At 36.5% G+C, this 17312-nt stretch overlaps 1 protein-coding gene across 1 annotated transcript in view; it reads left to right on the top strand.

The window, feature by feature from the left end:
* Positions 1–17312, top strand: part of CASK (calcium/calmodulin dependent serine protein kinase) — a 191037-nt gene that overhangs the window by 125249 nt on the left and 48476 nt on the right. The window contains exons 12-13 of the mRNA XM_021716186.1: positions 1827–2015; positions 13393–13471. Coding sequence (XP_021571861.1) covers positions 1827–2015; positions 13393–13471 — 268 coding nt within the window. The remainder of the gene's footprint in view (positions 1–1826; positions 2016–13392; positions 13472–17312) is intronic.

The raw sequence follows: 17312 nt of genomic DNA on the forward strand, positions 1-17312 counted from the left end.
CTATAAAAAAGATACCTGCACATGTATGTTTATCGCAGCATTGTTCACGATAGCAAGAACCTGGAAGCAACCATGTTGTCCATCAAAAGAGGACTGGATTAATCGTAGTTTCTCTTTTTTTTTTTTTTTGAGTTGGAGTCTCACTCTGTCGCCCAGACTGGAGTGCTCCCGGTCACCGCAGCCTCGACCTGCTGGGCTCTGGCGATCCTTCCACCTCAGCCTTCCAAGTAGCCAGAATTACAGGCATGCGCTACCACGCCCGGCTGATTTTTTGATTTATTATAGAGATGAGATCTCGCTGCCCAGGCGGGTCTCGAACCCGCGGGCTCAGGCAATCCATTCACCTCAGCCTCCCAAAGGTGCGGGATTACAGGCTGAGCCACCGAGCCCGGCTCTCTTAGTTTCTTAAATGGCCACAATTAAATCAGGAAAAGAGGAATTGACCCGTATAGCACAATCTTCATGCATTGGGCTTGAGACTACCACTGCAAGGTACATTCAGGGCACTGGTGAGAAAGCCAAGGTCCCCAGGGCTATTATGGAGCCCTACTTTCAAGCTACGCATTGCTTAGTGCCCCTTGGCACCAAGTTTAGACCAGCCATCTGAAATCATGGAAGTATCTACCATTTCCATTAAAAACTCAAATGCATATATTGCTCAAAGCACATTGCTGACAAATCAACACCATCTTCTTCTGATTATACCATGTTGTTACCTTTTTTGCCTTGTGTGCGTGCCTTTAAAATTAAAATAGCCAAGTCATAACTTTTTAAAACCTTTTAATTAAATAATTTAAACTCAGATGCTATGGGTTATACTTTTAAAGCAGTTTTAATTGCATTTCATTATCTGCAGATATTTCATTATCACACAGATCACAGATTAAAATAAAACTAAATTTAGAGTTAGCACACAAGAAAATATAATCTGCATAAACCTCCAAACATACAAATAATCACCTATAAATTCTTTTGAAATAAAAATGTTCAAATATTCATGCTTATTAAAAGTGATTTTTATAATGGCAAAAAAAAGTGTGGTGAGTGGAAGGATATCCTTTTTTTAGGAAAACAGGGATGTTTATTATCCAAGTTCACTGAGATGACATATAAAGATATCAATAAACAAAAATCACTTTTTCTTTGTTAATGGGCTTTGCAAAAAGAAGTCATAATAATAATTGTAAACTTCTTTTCATTTAAGCTAGTGCTCTAAAATAGAAACAAGTGAAAAACATTTAATATGTTTGGATTTTGAGTTCCATATCATATAAGGTATTTTGGAAAATTACAGTTTTTAAGGTACATTTATGTATGTTTTTAATTTCTCTTACTAAATTGTATGTTGTAAATTATCCTCATCCTTTGGGTTTTTTAAAAGTGTTATTAATACCATTGATGAAAGATATTGCTTAAAACACCAGTTATTATACTGTTTCTTTTCTAATTTGTTTCCATTTTAAGCCCCAGCACAAATTTACCAGCACTATTTATGGATAATTCTTTTTGCTAAACAATTCGAAATTACACTATGTCTGCCTTTATTTGAACAAATTAGTTGGGTATGTTTTCATAGCATCAGACAACATCTCTGACCCAGGTAATCAGCATCTATTCATTGATTTACTCATTCATTCATGTTTATTAAAAATCCATTTATGATGATTATTCGTTACATAGAAATTGAGGTATAGTTGTATGTATGTATAATGCACTTTGAATTTTCTTTAGTTTTCTTTGAGAGGCAAATAATGATACTGTATATCATTAAATTTCTGCTGGAATAGTAATATTATTAATAGTTTCCTTCCTTCATAAAATACTAGGCCTTACTTCAGACTCATGATGTAGTGGCTCATGAAGTTTACAGTGATGAAGCATTGAGGGTCACACCTCCTCCCACCTCTCCCTATTTAAACGGCGATTCTCCAGAAAGTGCGAACGGAGACATGGATATGGAGAATGTGACCAGAGTTCGGCTGGTACAATTCCAAAAGAACACAGATGAACCAATGGTAAGTGTAGGAGAAGAAAGTTTTCTATATTCTCTTAAAATCTCAGCCTGAGTTAGATCAGCTAACTCCTATGCCACTAGGAGGTGGGAAGGGAAGGGAGGACATTGATAGTTTTAAAGAAATCAGTTTCCAGATCTTCGATCCCCCTTGCTCTATTTGCCTAGTATTGTTCTGCCTGACACCACCATGTCTTAGGCATGTTGCTTCTCTTTCTCACAACTCCTTTCACAAGTGCCCTTCAACCAAAAGGGAAAAAAAGCACATACTGGTACATTACTCCATAGTGTAAAAATCTGTGGGGCAGCATAGAAAGGGATGATCTGAAATATTGGTGTTGGTATTGAAAAAGTAATTGTCTAATAACATTGTAAAAAAATCCTTTTATAAATCTGATAGTTTCAAGACATTCAAAAACATTGCGAAAATAAAATTCCTTCCATTCACATCTACCTACTTAATATGAATTAACTTCTCCGTGCTTAGAAATAGAGTTGGAATACAATTGATGCTGAATTTTGCCTCATTATCCTCATAGAATTCTTGTAGGTTGAGAAAATCAAGGAAAGGCTTCTTGGTGTTAACTAAACATAGCAAGGGGGCAAGGGCGAGAAATACAATTCAGCAAAAGCAAACAGCATGTGCAGAAACCTGGGAGTCAAATGCTCTTAGCAACGTTTCAAAATGGAAAGAAGGCATTGTGGCTGGCTGCAGACAGCAGAGAGTAGCTGAAACAGGACGACACAAATGTTAAAAGACAGGTTAAGGATTCTGTTCTTTATCTTAAAAATAGTGGGAAACTATTGAAGGGTTTGAAGCAGGGCGATAAGATCAGATTTTCATTTTAGAAATATCACTCTGAAGAATGTATTAAAGGGGACAAGAGTGGATATAGAGATACCAGTTAAGAGGCTGTTATTGCAGTAGTGCAGAGGAGAGATGGTGGAACTCTGAACTTAAGGTATGGATGTCAAGATGGAAAGAAGTGAACAGATTGAAGAAAGAAAAGTAAAATCAATACACCTTAATAATGGATTGACAATGGGGACTAAGGGAGAAACAAGGGTCAAGGATGACTTTTATGCTTTAGGTTTGTACAACCGAATGGATATTGAGATAGGGAATATTGTACAAGTTTGAAGTTTGGAGGAGGAAGCATATCTTTAGGGGGAAAAAAAATCAAACTTATGCACTCACATCTTTTCCTCAGAGCAAAGAAAAGGGATATTAGGATATAGAAAAACAAATTGCCGGGCAACCCCCTCAGGTCCCCTCCCACTGTGGGAGCTTTTCTGTCCTCTCAATAAATTTTAAAAGAAAGAATCCTAGAAAAAAATGTAGGAAACACCCTTCTGCATATCGGAGTTGACAGCAAATTCTTGACCAAGTCCCCAGAAGCAAATGCCATCAAAGCTAAGATAAACAAGTGGGACCTCATCAAACTGAAAAGCTTTTGTGCAGCAAAAGAAATCATCAAGAGAGTAAAGAGACAACCCACAGAATAGAGAAAAAAATATTTGCAAAGTATGCATCTGGCAAAGGTTTAACATTCAGGACCTACAAGGAACTCAAACGAAATGAAAGGAAAAAACAAACAACCCCATAAACAGTGGGCAAACACTTCTCAAAAGACAACATACAAGCAGCCAACAGGCACATGAAAAAATTCTCAACCTAACTAATCATCAGAGAAATGCAAGTCAAAACTACAATGAAATACCTCCTATCTCTAATAAGGAAGGCTATCTTTAATAAGTCAAAAAACAACAGATGCTGGCATGGGTGTGGAGAAAGGGGAGCGCTTCTACTGTCGGAGGGTATGCAAGTTCAACCTCTATGGAAAGCAGTGTGGCAATTCCTAAAAGAACTGAAAATTGACCTTCCATACAATCCAGCAATCCCTCTCCTGGGAATATACCCAAAGGAATATAAATCGTTCTACAAAAAAACACACCTGCACACGCATGTTTATTGCTGCTCTATTCACAATAACAAAAACATAGAACCAACCCTGCTGCCCATCAAAAGTGGACGGGACAAAGAAAATGTGGTACACAGTGGAGTATCATGCAGCCATAGAGAAGAGCAAAATCATGAACTTTACAGCAAATTGGATGGCGTTGGAGACCAACATACTTAGGGATCTATCACAGAAACAACTGAATACCACATGTTCTCACTCATAAGTGGGACTTGAACAGTGGTCGCATTAGCACAAGGAAGGGATTGGCAGTCACTGGACACGGCTTGGAGAGGGAGGGAGGCTAGAGGGTAGGGGGCACGTGACAACACAAAGGGTACCTATTCCACTACCAGGATGAGTGAGGGCCAATAAGAAGCCCAGACTTCACCTGCATTTAGCCTATTTATGCAGTTAATCCTAATTTGTTCTCCACATCTCTATAATAAAATAAAGCTGCCTTCTAGATTAAAGGAAGAGTTACAGAGCAGTTGGTTCTATGACCATATTTCCAGAGAGCCCTCAACTCTAGACATTTCCAGTCCTAATGCTCATTTACTGTTCTTTGCCAGTTATATGATATTATATCGCAGTAGGCAGGGGGCATGCAGATCACTTTACCCCTTCTGATGCTCTCCAGACAAATCTTTGGCTTAAGAGCTTTTGGGTGCCTTGGGCAAATCACTTCACGTCAGTGGGTCTCTGTTGGCTCATCTCTAAAAGCATAGCTGGCCGGGCTCGGTGGCTCAGCCTGTAGTCCCAGCACTTTGAGAGGCCGAGGCGAATGGATTGCCTGAGCCCACGGGTTCAAGACCAACCCAGACAACTTGGCAAGACCTCCTCTCCACAATAAATCAAAAATTAGCTGGGCGTGGTAGCGTGCGCCTGTAGTTCCAGCTACTTGGAAGGCTGAGGCGAAAGGATCGCCAGAGCCCAGCAGGTTGACACTGGGGTGACCGTGAGTGTGCCACTGCACTCCAGCCTGGGTGAGAGTGAGATTCCAACTCAAAAAATAAATAAATAAATAAAAATAAATAAATAAATAAAAGCATAGCTGACTAAGTGATCCCCAAGATCCCACCTATCTCTGAAAGTCTGATATTCCATTCATTCATTGTATATATTCATTCACTCATTCAACAAATATTCGCTAAGCGCACATCACTCTATTAGATGCCAGTGATGAAGTGGCAGTTAAGACACTGCCCCTTCCTGGAGCTCACTTTCCACAGGTCTGGCTACATTAAGCAAGTGCATTTGCAGCTTAGTGCAGTTTGTTTAACAAGCCCTGTTATGACAAAGCTGGAAAAGAGAGAAGGCTGTGTCGGAGAGGAAGAAAAAAGGAGTGGTGTTCAGCTAACCAAGCAGATAAGAAGATGGTAAGGAGGAGGCTCCAAAGTATCTTGTGATCATCATGTTCTGAACCAGCCCAATGACAGTTGCTTGATCTTTTGTATGAAGGCTGATGACATAGAATCATAGACTGAGTAAAAGCATAAAACTACATCCCTGAGTTACTTTTTCAGAAAGCATAAAATGGCCTTAAGTCTCCCTAAAAATCCCTTTCAGAAAGTCTTTTTGTCTTCTGTGATCCTAGTGAAGGTGTATATTTCTTTTTTTGACTGGTTGCCATGAAAACAGGAATTATTTTATCTAAAATATAAAATATCTATTTTCAATAATAGAGTATAATTCTCTGTTGCACTTAATATAGCTTTATTTGCTTGCCTAGTTGTTTTATTCAAAGTATTATGTTACTATGCAGGATATTCCTATATGATCTCTTTTGCTTTTTGGATCCTCTACAATGTGTCCATTCCCCTAGGGGGATACATTACCATTACACCCTACGTTTTCCTGTTCATAGCATCATACTCCTAATTATTTGTCTATTGATTGGGATTCTCATCGTTGTAAGTGACAAAGACCAACCTTGAAATAGAGGAAAGACTTATCTAAGCAAGGAAACCAACCTCCTCCCCTGAATCCCCTCCTAAAGTTGTTAGGTTCAAGAGTAAACACCTAACCCAAACTGGGCCAGTCCTTTCACTGGATTTGAGAATTTGGGGACAGAGAGGACATGAATCAATTCCTCTCTACAGAGAAATGTTTGGGGCAGACAAAATAATAAATGTTAACTACAATTGGTTTGAGGTGAACGTCCCCTGGCTATGAGAGACCCTTTCTGTCTCACTCACTACTATGCCTAGCAGAGTGCCTGCCTTATAATACATTCAGATTAATGTTGGTTGAATGAATACATAAATCTATTAGTTTCAAGGGTGGAACCTCCATTGTACTATCATTTCCCTTATGAAGTTAGATTTTGCTTACACATTAATTTACAGCATTTTTCCAGAAACACATCTCTTGGTAACCATATAAGCTGACTGAATGTACAAGTTGGAAATGAAACTTGAACATTACAACTGAATGTTGGGACTAGAAACGTTTTGATAAACCAGTGTGTCACATTGCTCACCTCCTACTTCTGAGAACTGCAAAATAGGAACCATGCAAAGTTTTATTTGTGGAATGGTATAAATTGCGTTAGAATATAAAGCTTCAGGCCAGGCTTGGTGGCTCAACCTGTAATCCCAGCACTTTAGGAGGCTGAGGCGAGTGGATTGCCTCAGCCCACAAGTTTGAAACCAGCCTGGGCAACTTGGTGAAACCTGGTCTCTACAGTAAAAATCAAAAAATTAGCTGGACGTGGTAGTATGTGCCTGTAGTTCTGGCTACTTGTAAGGCTGAGGTGGAAGGATCACCAGAGCCCAGCAGGTTGCCCCTGGGGTGACCGTGAGTATGCCACTGCACTCCAGCATGGGCGATGAAGTGAGATACCATCTCAAAAAAAAAAAAAAAAAAGAATATGAAGCTTCAAATATTTGTGTGAAGATTTCTGACAGAGTGTTATTCTCCAATGAAAAAGAAAAGACAATCATCCCTACCCTTAACCATCTCAAATTCAAGACCACTTTTCACCTAGGGAACTTGTTAAAAAGTACAGGCCAGGCTCGGTGGCTCAGCCTGTAATCCCAGCACTTTGGGAGGCCAAGGCAAGTGAATTGCCTAAGCCCACGGGTTCGAGACCATCCCAGGCAACTTGGCGAGACCTTGTCTCTACAATAAATCAAAAATTAGCCGGGCATGGTAGTGCACCTGTATTTCCAGTTACTTGGAAAACTGAGGCACAAGGCACGCTGGAGCCCAGGAAGTTGACACTGGGGTGACCGTGAACATACTACTGCACTCCAGCCTGGGCGACAGAGTAAGACTCCAACTCAAGAAAATAAAAAAATAAAAAATAAAAATTTCAGACTTCTGGACTCCATCTGGGCCTCCTGAATCTAAATCTAAAAGTGAGTTTAAGAGTCAGCTTTATTTAAAAGTTCCCTTTGTGATTCTTAGGATCAACCAGATCTGGTACAAAAAATATGTTTATGAATACTTGTCTTTTAATAGTGAATAATTGGAAGACAAAAGGTGTTCTATTCTGTAGAATAGTATTTTGCCATTAAATATGACTGTGGAACTTCCACTCCTGGCCAAGATGGAGTAACTGGGACCAGATTTCGCTTCTCATCTGAAACACCAAAAAATACCCAAAAAAACCCCACATAAATTTACATGAAAGAACAGTTCTCAAGACATTAAACATCAGGCAAAAAAGGGCCATGATCCCTCAAAGATAGGAAATAAACAAAATGACCCCTATGAATGCCCCATCTTACTGCCTGGAAAGAGTTTCCGGGCCACAGCACAGGAAAGGGGGACTAAGACAATGCAGGCAGACTCCCTGAATTGAGGAGACAGGGCTGAGAGTCTGGGGAGATCAAAGCAACTAGAGTTCATAGGACAGAGCACTGATGAGGAGAGATCTTCCCAGAGAGAGAATCTCATAGATCTGTAGAGGGTCTCCCTCAAGTATTTAACAGAATAGTGATCAATTAATGCATGAGAGGAAACTACCCAAAGCTAAGGAAAAAAAGTCCAAAAAGATTGGAAGGAATAGTGCTTGATACACCTGTTCCTACCAACTAGACTGGAAAAATTCTTGTGTAGAGTGCTCAGGAAGGTCTTTTCTCAGTAATGAGGAAAAATTAGCCCCAGACTGAGAATTGCTCCAGACCTGCCTAACAAATCCTGAAAGCAAGACCCAGCAGATTAAACTATTTCCAAGTAACTGATCTACATGTTAGAACAAAACCTAAGAATGTTTATGGGAGTACAAAAACATCAAGCGTGCAGCAAGGTAAAATTCACAATGTCTGACATCAAATCAAAGATTACTAGGCATGTAAAGAGATAAAAAGGTGTAACCTATAATGTGGTGAATAATCAATCAAAAATGACACAGAACTGACACAGATATTAGAATTAGCAGGAAAATACACAATAGGATTAATGACAGACTAGACATTTCTAAAGAGATTAGTGAACTTGAAGACATAGTGATAGAAACTATCAAAAATGAAAAAATACCCTTTATTTATAAATCAGCAGACTTAATAGTGTTTAAATGTCTGTACTGCATAAAATGATCTATAGATTCAAGCAGTCATTATCAAAATACCAATGACATTTATCATAGAAATAAAAGCATCCTAAAATACACATGGCAACCTCAAAAGACCCTAAATAGCTGAAGCAACTGAGCAAAAAGAACAAAGCTCGAGCCATCACACTACCTGACTTTTAAATATACTACAAATCTACGTTAGACAAAATAGTATGGTACTGGCACAAAAATAGACATAGGCCAATGGAGCAGAATAGAGTTCAGAAAGAAATCCATTCATTTACATCTGATTTTTTTTTACTTTATTTTATCATAAAAATGTGGCGTACAAGTCAGGATTAGGTACATACATAATCTTCATGCAGGTAAAATTTGGGCCTCCCACTGGTCCTTACTTCTCCTGGTTTAGGACCATTAATATCTGATTTTAGACAAAGGTGACAAGAATACACAATGGGAAGAGGACAGTCTCATCAATAAGTGGTGCTGAGGAAACTAGATGATCACAATCAGAACATTAAAATGAGACCTTTATATGACATATCATATCCAAAAATCAACTGAAAGTGGATTAAAGATTTAAATGTAAAACCCGAAATTCTGAATCTATTACTGTCTACTGCAAGAAAGCCCTATGACATTGGTCTGGGTAATTTTTCTTTTTTTAATTTAACCTCAAACCCCAGAGAACAACAGTAAAATAGACAAATGTGATTACTTCAAACTAAAACGTTTTTGCCTAGCTACCTAGATGGCTGAGGCAGAAGAATCTCTTGAGGCAAGTGGTTCCAGGCTGCAGTGAACTATGATTGTATCACTGCATGCCAGTCTTAGTGACAGAGTGAGACCTTGTCTCTAAAATTAAAAATTAAAAAAGTAAAAGCTCCTGCACAGGATCTGATACAATCAATGGAATGCTGAGACATCCTAGGAATGGGAGAAGATATTTGCAAAGTGTACATCTGATAAGGGGTTAAGATTTAAAATACCTAAGAATCTCAAACAACTATACAGCAAAAAACAAATAATGATTGAAAATAACCAAAAGACCCAAACAGACCTTTTTTAAAAGAATACATACATATGGTCAACAGATATATGAAGAAATGCTTAACTTATAGCCATCAGGGAAAGACAAAGCCACTATATTGTCTCAGTCTGATTAGAATGACTATTATTAAAAATGCAAACTATAACAAGGTGTGGCAAAGATGAGAAGAAAAGGAACTACTTGTATACTGTTACTGTAGATATAAATCAGTACAGCCATTGTGAAAAAAATTGAGATGTCTTTAAAGTACAAAAACAAACATTTTTCAATTTAGAATTCTAAACCCAGCAAAGGTACCTTTCAGAAATAAAAACATTTTCAGACATACCAAAATTTTTTTTAAATGAAACTATTGTATGATCCAGTAATTGCACTATTGGGTATATCTTCGAAAATAAATGAAATCAGTCTGTTGAAGAGACATCTGCACTGAAACGTTTATTACAGCAATAGATAAAAGGAATTATTAAAAATGAAAAGAGAGCATCACAGAGTTGTAGAACATCTTCAGGTGGCTTAACATATGATTAGCTGGAATCCACGAAGAAGAGAGAGAGAAAGAAAAAGAAAAAATATTTGAAGAAATAATGACTGAAAACCTTTCAAACTTGATGAAAACTGTAAACTCACAGATCCAAGAGCCACAGTGAACCCTAAGGACAAGAAACATGAAGAAAACAATACCACAGTACATTATAATCAAACTGCTTAGAACCCATGACAAACAGAAAAGCTTAAAAACAGAGCAAAAAATAAATAAATAAAACAAAATGTTTTATTACTGTATCGATAAGACAGTAAAAACAAGAAAAACAATGTTTTTAAAGTATAAAAACAAACATTTTTCAATTTAGAATTCTAAACCCAGTAAAGTATCTTTCAAAAATAAAAACATTTCCAGATATACCAAAGCTGAAATAACTCAGCACACCCACCTATAAGAATTATTAAAGGACATTCTTCAGGTAGAAAGAAAATGATAACAGGTAGAAATCTACAAAAAGGGAATAAAGAACACTGGAAATGGTAACTACATGGGTAAATTTGTAAGTTATTTTTTCTTATTACTTAAATCTCTTTCAAATATAATTGGCAGTTTAAACAAAAATAGCAATTTGTTTTGGGGTTTATTGCATATGTAAAAATAAAATATATAACAACACTAGTACAAAAGTCAGGAGGAAAGAAATAGAAGTACTGTATACTATTATAAGGTTCTTACATTTTATGTGAAGTGGTGTAATATCACTTGAAGGTATGCTGGTAAGCTAAAGATAGATGCTATAAACCCTAACTAAAACAATAAAATGAAGTTATAGCTAATAAGAAAACATAAAAGAAAAAACAAAAATAAATACAAAAAATGACAGAAAAAGAAAACACAGAACAGGTGGGACAAATAGAAGTCAAATAGCAAGAAGACATTTTTATACCAGACTGTATCAATAGCTATATTAAATGTGAATAGTCTAAATTCTCCCAATTAAAAAACAGAGATTGTCAAATTGGATAAAAAAGCAAGACCAATTATTTGCTACCTATAAAAAATACACTTTATACACACAGACAAATCATTTCAAAGTAAAAGGGTAGTTAGAAAAATGCATACCATGAAAGCATTGATTATAAGGAAGCTGGAGTGTCTATATTGATATCCAAGTATATTCCCAGACCACAATGGGATTAAATTAGAAATGAAAAACAGGGGGAAAAATCCCCAACTGCTTGAAAACTAACACAATGGATAAAAGAAGAACTCAAAAAGGAAAATAAAAAATACTTTTGAAGTGAATAAAAGCAAATCACAACATATCAGAATTTGTGAGACGCCACTGAAGCAGTACTTAGGGAGAAGTATGTACCACTAAATTCCCAAATTAGAAAAGAAGAAACATTTCAAATCAATGACCTCAGCTTCCACCTTAAGAAACTAGAACAAAATGGAGTAAATTAAATCCAAAATGAGTAGAAGAGAAGAAATAATAAAGATCAAAGTGGAAATTAATGACATAGAAAACAGAAAAACAATAGAATATCAATAAAACAAAAAATATTTTGTGTTTGAGATCAGATTGATCAGGAAAAATGGCCACACAATCAGGGAGATAAAATAAGACACAAATGGCGACTCGGTGGCTCAGCCTGTAATCCCAGCGCTTTGGGAGGCTGAGGTGAGTGGATTGCCTGAGCCCGTGCGTTCGAGACCCTCCTGGGCAACCTGGCAAGACCTCATCTCTACAGTTAATCAAAAATTAGCCGGGCGTGGTAGTACGCACCTGTAGTTCCGGCTACTTGGAAGGCTGAGGTGGAAGGATCACCGGAGCCCAGCAGGTCGAGGTCCAGTTGGGGCAACTGAGTGATAAATAAATAAAAATATTTATTTTTACTCAAAATAAATAAATAAGACAACTCAAAATAAATAAGACACAAATTATCAGTATCAGACATGAGAGAAGTGGTGTTACTAATGTGTTCTAAAGATATAAAAAGGACAGCAAAGAAATAAGATAAACTTATACCAGTAAATTCAATAACATATAAAAAGGAAAAATTCCCTGGAAGATGGAAATTACCAAAGCTCATTTAAGAAGGAATAAACTGAATTGCCCTATACTATTTGAAAATAGAATTTGTAGTTTAAAACTATCCTTCAAAGAAAACTCCAGGCCAAGGTGGCTTCACTGCTAAATTCTGCTGAACATGTAATAGAGAAATAATACCAATTCTACACAAACTCTTCCCGAACACTGAAAAAGAAGGAATTTTTCACAAGTCATTCTGTAAAGCCAGCATTACCCTTATACCAAAACCAGGTAAAGACATTACAAGGAACAGAAACTACAAATCAGTATTCCTCATAAATATATATGCAAAAATTCTAAACAAAATTTTAGCAAAGCAGATCTAACAGTATATGAAAGGGTTAATGCGTGCTCACTTCAGGAGTGCGTATACTAAAATATGGACAATACAGAAAATGTTATCATGTCTTCTGTATAAGGATGATACACAAATGTATGAAGTGTTCCATATCTTTCAAAAAAGAAGAACATATTATGAACAAGTGGAGATTAACCCTGGAATGCAGCTTTACTTATAGTAGCCAAAAACTGTGAACAATCTATGGATGAACGGATAAACAAAGTGACATGTACACACAATGAAAAACTACTCAACAAGAGCAAAGAATGAATTATTGATATATGTAACAACATGAGGGAATCTCAGAATAATTATGCTGAGTGAAAAAAAGCAACAGAAGAGAGTATTCTTCCATTTATGAACAATGCAAACAAAGCTATCGTCATCAAAAGCTGACTATATCGGCTTTTTGTGTGATCAGCCACTATGTATCAGCTTTTTGACTGTCATGTCAGTGGTTGCTGGAGGATGTGGAGGGGAGGGCATTGAGGAATTTTTGTACTTAATGAGCATGAAGAAACTTTTGGGGTGATTGATATATTCACTATTCTGATTGTGGTTTCACACATATACATATGTCAAACATATCAAATTGTATACTTTAAATATGTGTCAATTATACATCAGTAAAAACTGTTTTTAAAAATAATTATCAGCATGATCATAAAAAATAGAGCAACATGGAAAATAATTATGTAATTAGAAGGTTAAAAAGCACTGTGTAAATGACAGCAATCAAAATACCAAAAATAGTATTTTTGTCATGAAACAATTTTGTGTGTGTGGAGTGATAGGTGGTCTCCATCTTTCATATTTTCTTTAATGTCTTTCTAACTTTTTTAAACTGTTTATCTACAACAAAATCACAAATATTAAGAGAAGTGCTCCCTCATAGTAACTCCTTTACTGAATTTTTTTTTAACAGGGAATCACTTTAAAAATGAATGAGCTAAATCACTGTATTGTTGCAAGAATTATGCACGGGGGCATGATTCACAGGCAAGGTAAGCTTCATATATATTTCTTTCTTTGCCTTCCTGCACTTTCTTTCCTGCAGCCTAAGGAAGAAAGTGATGTGTGTTTATTTTGAAATACAGTCTTGCTACATAGCACAGGCTGATCTCAAACTCCTGAGCTGAGGAGATCCTCCTGCCTCAGTCTCCCAAGTAGCTGGGATTACAGGAACACACCACCATGCCTAGCTAAGAAAGTGTTTCTTACAATCCATAAAAAGGATCTGATTAAGTTATCTTTTTTTATTTTAATCACTATTGGCCTTTATTTGTTCTTATTATCTGCACATCCTCCTGTAGGTAGATTATGAAGGGAGGGTATTTTTAGATCAATGTTAGATCATGACTTATTTAGAGACCGTGAAACATAATGCAAAATATCACATAGGGCCTGAGGATGTAGGGGAGACATTTATTCTGGAATGCAAGATATAAGCTAGATAGTAGTTTAAGAATTGCTATCTCATTCATTCAGGAATGGCATATGCTATTTATAAGTTAGCATCATGGCATTAGTTAGTCTAATAATACAAAAGTTAAATGGTAAGATAAGAGATGTCAAATCGATTATTAAATTCTTAATACCTGCTATTAAGAAAGTAAGTGCTATCATTCTGTGGAAGCTAAGAACTCAAGTAGATGAAGAATGATTTTTGTTAAGAAAGTAGAACTTCAGGTAGCTCTCAAAGATGGGCAGAGTTTAGACATGTCGATTTAGGCTTTTCTTTGAAAGGATTGAGTTATATACACTATTAATGAGAGGATGTTCCAAAAATAATTCTCCTGGCAGACTTCCTTTCTTTGAGGTAGGGTTATTTTTGTACTTAACACTTCTTTCCTTACCCCTAGAGAGTAAAAAGTAATACTGTAAGCAGTTTAGTGTCGTATTATCCTCAAGAATAAAAGGAGACCACTGTGTATACACAAAATGGTGTTTGGCATTATTGCTGCTTTCGGGGAATCTTTATAGGCATAGATGTGTGTAGCACTCCCACAGGAAAATGTTCAGTTTTAGGTTCCAGTATATATTTTTTATTTGCTATTTTTAATAATTTGCTATATTACTGTAGTGGCTAGGACCTGCAGTCTTTACTAGGAGTGGGATAGTAGACATGCTTGTCCTAGTCCTGTTTTTGAAAGGAATTTTTCCATTGTTTCTCCCATTTTAAGAATATTTAGACCTTTAGTACATACCTTTTATTAGGGCTAAGGAAGTTCCCTCATATCTGAAGCTGTTGTATTAGGTCCATAAAAGTGCCTAGTGACCATTTTTACCCTTAATAATATTTTCTACTTAATACCTATTTTATACAACATTAATATAGTTGTTCCAGCTTTATTTCAGTATTTACTAGCATGTCTTCTTCCATTCTTTTATTTCCAATCATTCTGTGCCTGTATGCTTTAGTGTGTCTCTTTTAAACATTTCTAAAGCTCAGTGTTTCATTTTTTAATGCACTCTGATGATCTCTGTCTTTTAATGGATTAGTCCATTAATATTTATTGTGATCATTTCTACTGTCTTGCTTTTTTATTTATTGTTATTGTTTTTAATGAACTTTCTTGTTCATTTTTGTTTTTTGTTGTTGTTATTGTTCTATTTCTCTCCCACTAGTAATTTAGAATTTCAGTACCTTATTTCTGTTCTTTTAATGGTTACTTTGAAACTTTATCATTCACATTTAATTTTGTTTTTTTAGATTTGAATATCTTTTTTTATTATTATAAAGATGTAGGGTACAATTCAGGGTTAGGTATACAAACGTTGATTATGCAGGTACCCTTGTTGATGAGCTATGCCCCTCCCTCCTCTAGCAGTTTCCCTCAACTGCCAATCCCACCCCCATCCCCTGACAGTTTCCCACTACTGCCAATCCCTTTCTTATAGTATTATAATTGTTCAAGGTCCACTTATGAGTTAGAACATATGATACTCTGTTCTTTGTTTCTGTGATAGATCACTGAGTATGATCGACTCTAAATCCATTCAAGTTGCTGCAAAGTCCATATGATTGTCCTTCTTTATGGCTGTATAATATTCTATTGTGTAAATGTACCACTTTTTTTTTTTATCCAGTCCACCATCGATGGGTAATATGGTTGGTTCCATGTTTTTGCTATTGTGAATAGTGCTGCAACAAACATACATGTGCAGGTATCTTTTTTGTAGAATGATTTGAGTTCCTCTGGGTATATTCCCAATAGAGGAATTACTGGGTCGTATGGAAGAACAATTTCTAGTTCTTTAGGAAATCACCACACTGTCTCCCAAAGACATATTTAACTTTGAATAACTAAAGTCAAATAGTACCTTTTTTTTTTTTTTTTTTTGAGTTGGAGGCTCACTCTGTCACCCAGGCTGGAGTGCAGTAGCATGCTCACAGCCACCGCAGCCTCGACCTGCTGGGCTCAGGCAATCCTTCCACCTCAGCTTTCCAAGTAGCCAGAACTATACGTGCTACCACGCCCGGCTAATTTTTTATTTGTTGTAGAGACAAAGTCTTGCCAAGTTGCCCGGACAGGACTCAAACCCACGGACTCAGGCAATCCACTCACCTCAGCCTCCCAGGTAGCTGGAACTACAGGTACCAGGTACCATGCCCAGCTAAATTTTTTAATTTTTGTAGAGACAAGGTCTCACTATGCTGCCTAGGCTGGTTGCAAACTCCTGAGTTCAAACAGTCCTCCCACCTCAGCCTCCCAAGGAGCTGGGATTACAGGCATGAGACTCTGTACCCAGCCTCAAAGTTAAACAGTATCTTAATCCCACTTCCAAACAATACAAAGATGTTAGAACACTAAATTTGATCATCCTCCTTCTGATTTACATACTCTTCTTACCCAGTTTCAGTCCTGTTTTAAATCTACAAATTTGAAATTGATGTTAAAATATATGGCCCTTTTTGTTTGATTTGTATAACTGTTTATGATTTTATTAACTCACCATTCCTTCTTGCATCTCAGACCATCCTTTGGGGAGTATTATTTGATATTGAGAAATCTGATGTTACTCCAATTGCCCTTGCTTTGTAGGCAATCTATCCTTTCTCTCTGGATGTTTTGAGATCTTCTTTTATGTTCTACAGTTTTACTACCTCTCAGCATGGATTTATTTTTATTTATCCTGTTTTATTTATCCTGTTCTTCCTGGATCAGTGTAATCATGTTTTCATCAACTCAGGAAAATTTACAACCATTATTCCTTCAAACATTGCATCTTCTCCATCTTTCTATTCTCTTTCTGAACTCCAGTTACATGACTGTTATACATTCCTCCCATTTCCCTTAAGACCTTTTTCATATATTCTCTTTATTTCCTGTTTCCTTGTTTCCTTATTTCTCTGACATGCATTCTAGATAATTTTTTTTGGTTATATCTTCCAGTTCACTAAAACTCTCTTCATCTGTATCTAAACACCTGTTTAACTCATCCATTCACTAACTTATATCATCAGTTAATTTTTTTCTTTTCAAAAGTACTGGTCATTTGTTTTTATTTCGGTTTTCAGACCTGTATGCTCATATCTAATAGTCTCTTATTGCATGTTCATCCTTGCAATTAAGTTATTTTAATTTCTTTCTAATATTTAACATACAGCTAATTTATATTCTGTATCTGACCATTCCAATATTTATCATCCTTTAGAATCTAAATCTGTTTGTACTGTTTCTGGTGGCTCTCACATATGGTGGTTTACCTTAGTACATATTTGGTGATCTTTGATTGTGAACTCCTTGCTTGTTCTAATTAGTGAAAGTCCTGTGGGTCTAAACTAGGAATACTTTCCTTCAGAGAGGGTCTGTTCCTTGTTCTGCCAGTTACCATGGGGTG

This window comes from Carlito syrichta, unplaced genomic scaffold (assembly GCF_000164805.1).
Source record: "Carlito syrichta isolate Samal-C Ts95f unplaced genomic scaffold, Tarsius_syrichta-2.0.1 Scaffold308260, whole genome shotgun sequence".
Lineage (NCBI taxonomy): Eukaryota > Metazoa > Chordata > Mammalia > Primates > Tarsiidae > Carlito > Carlito syrichta.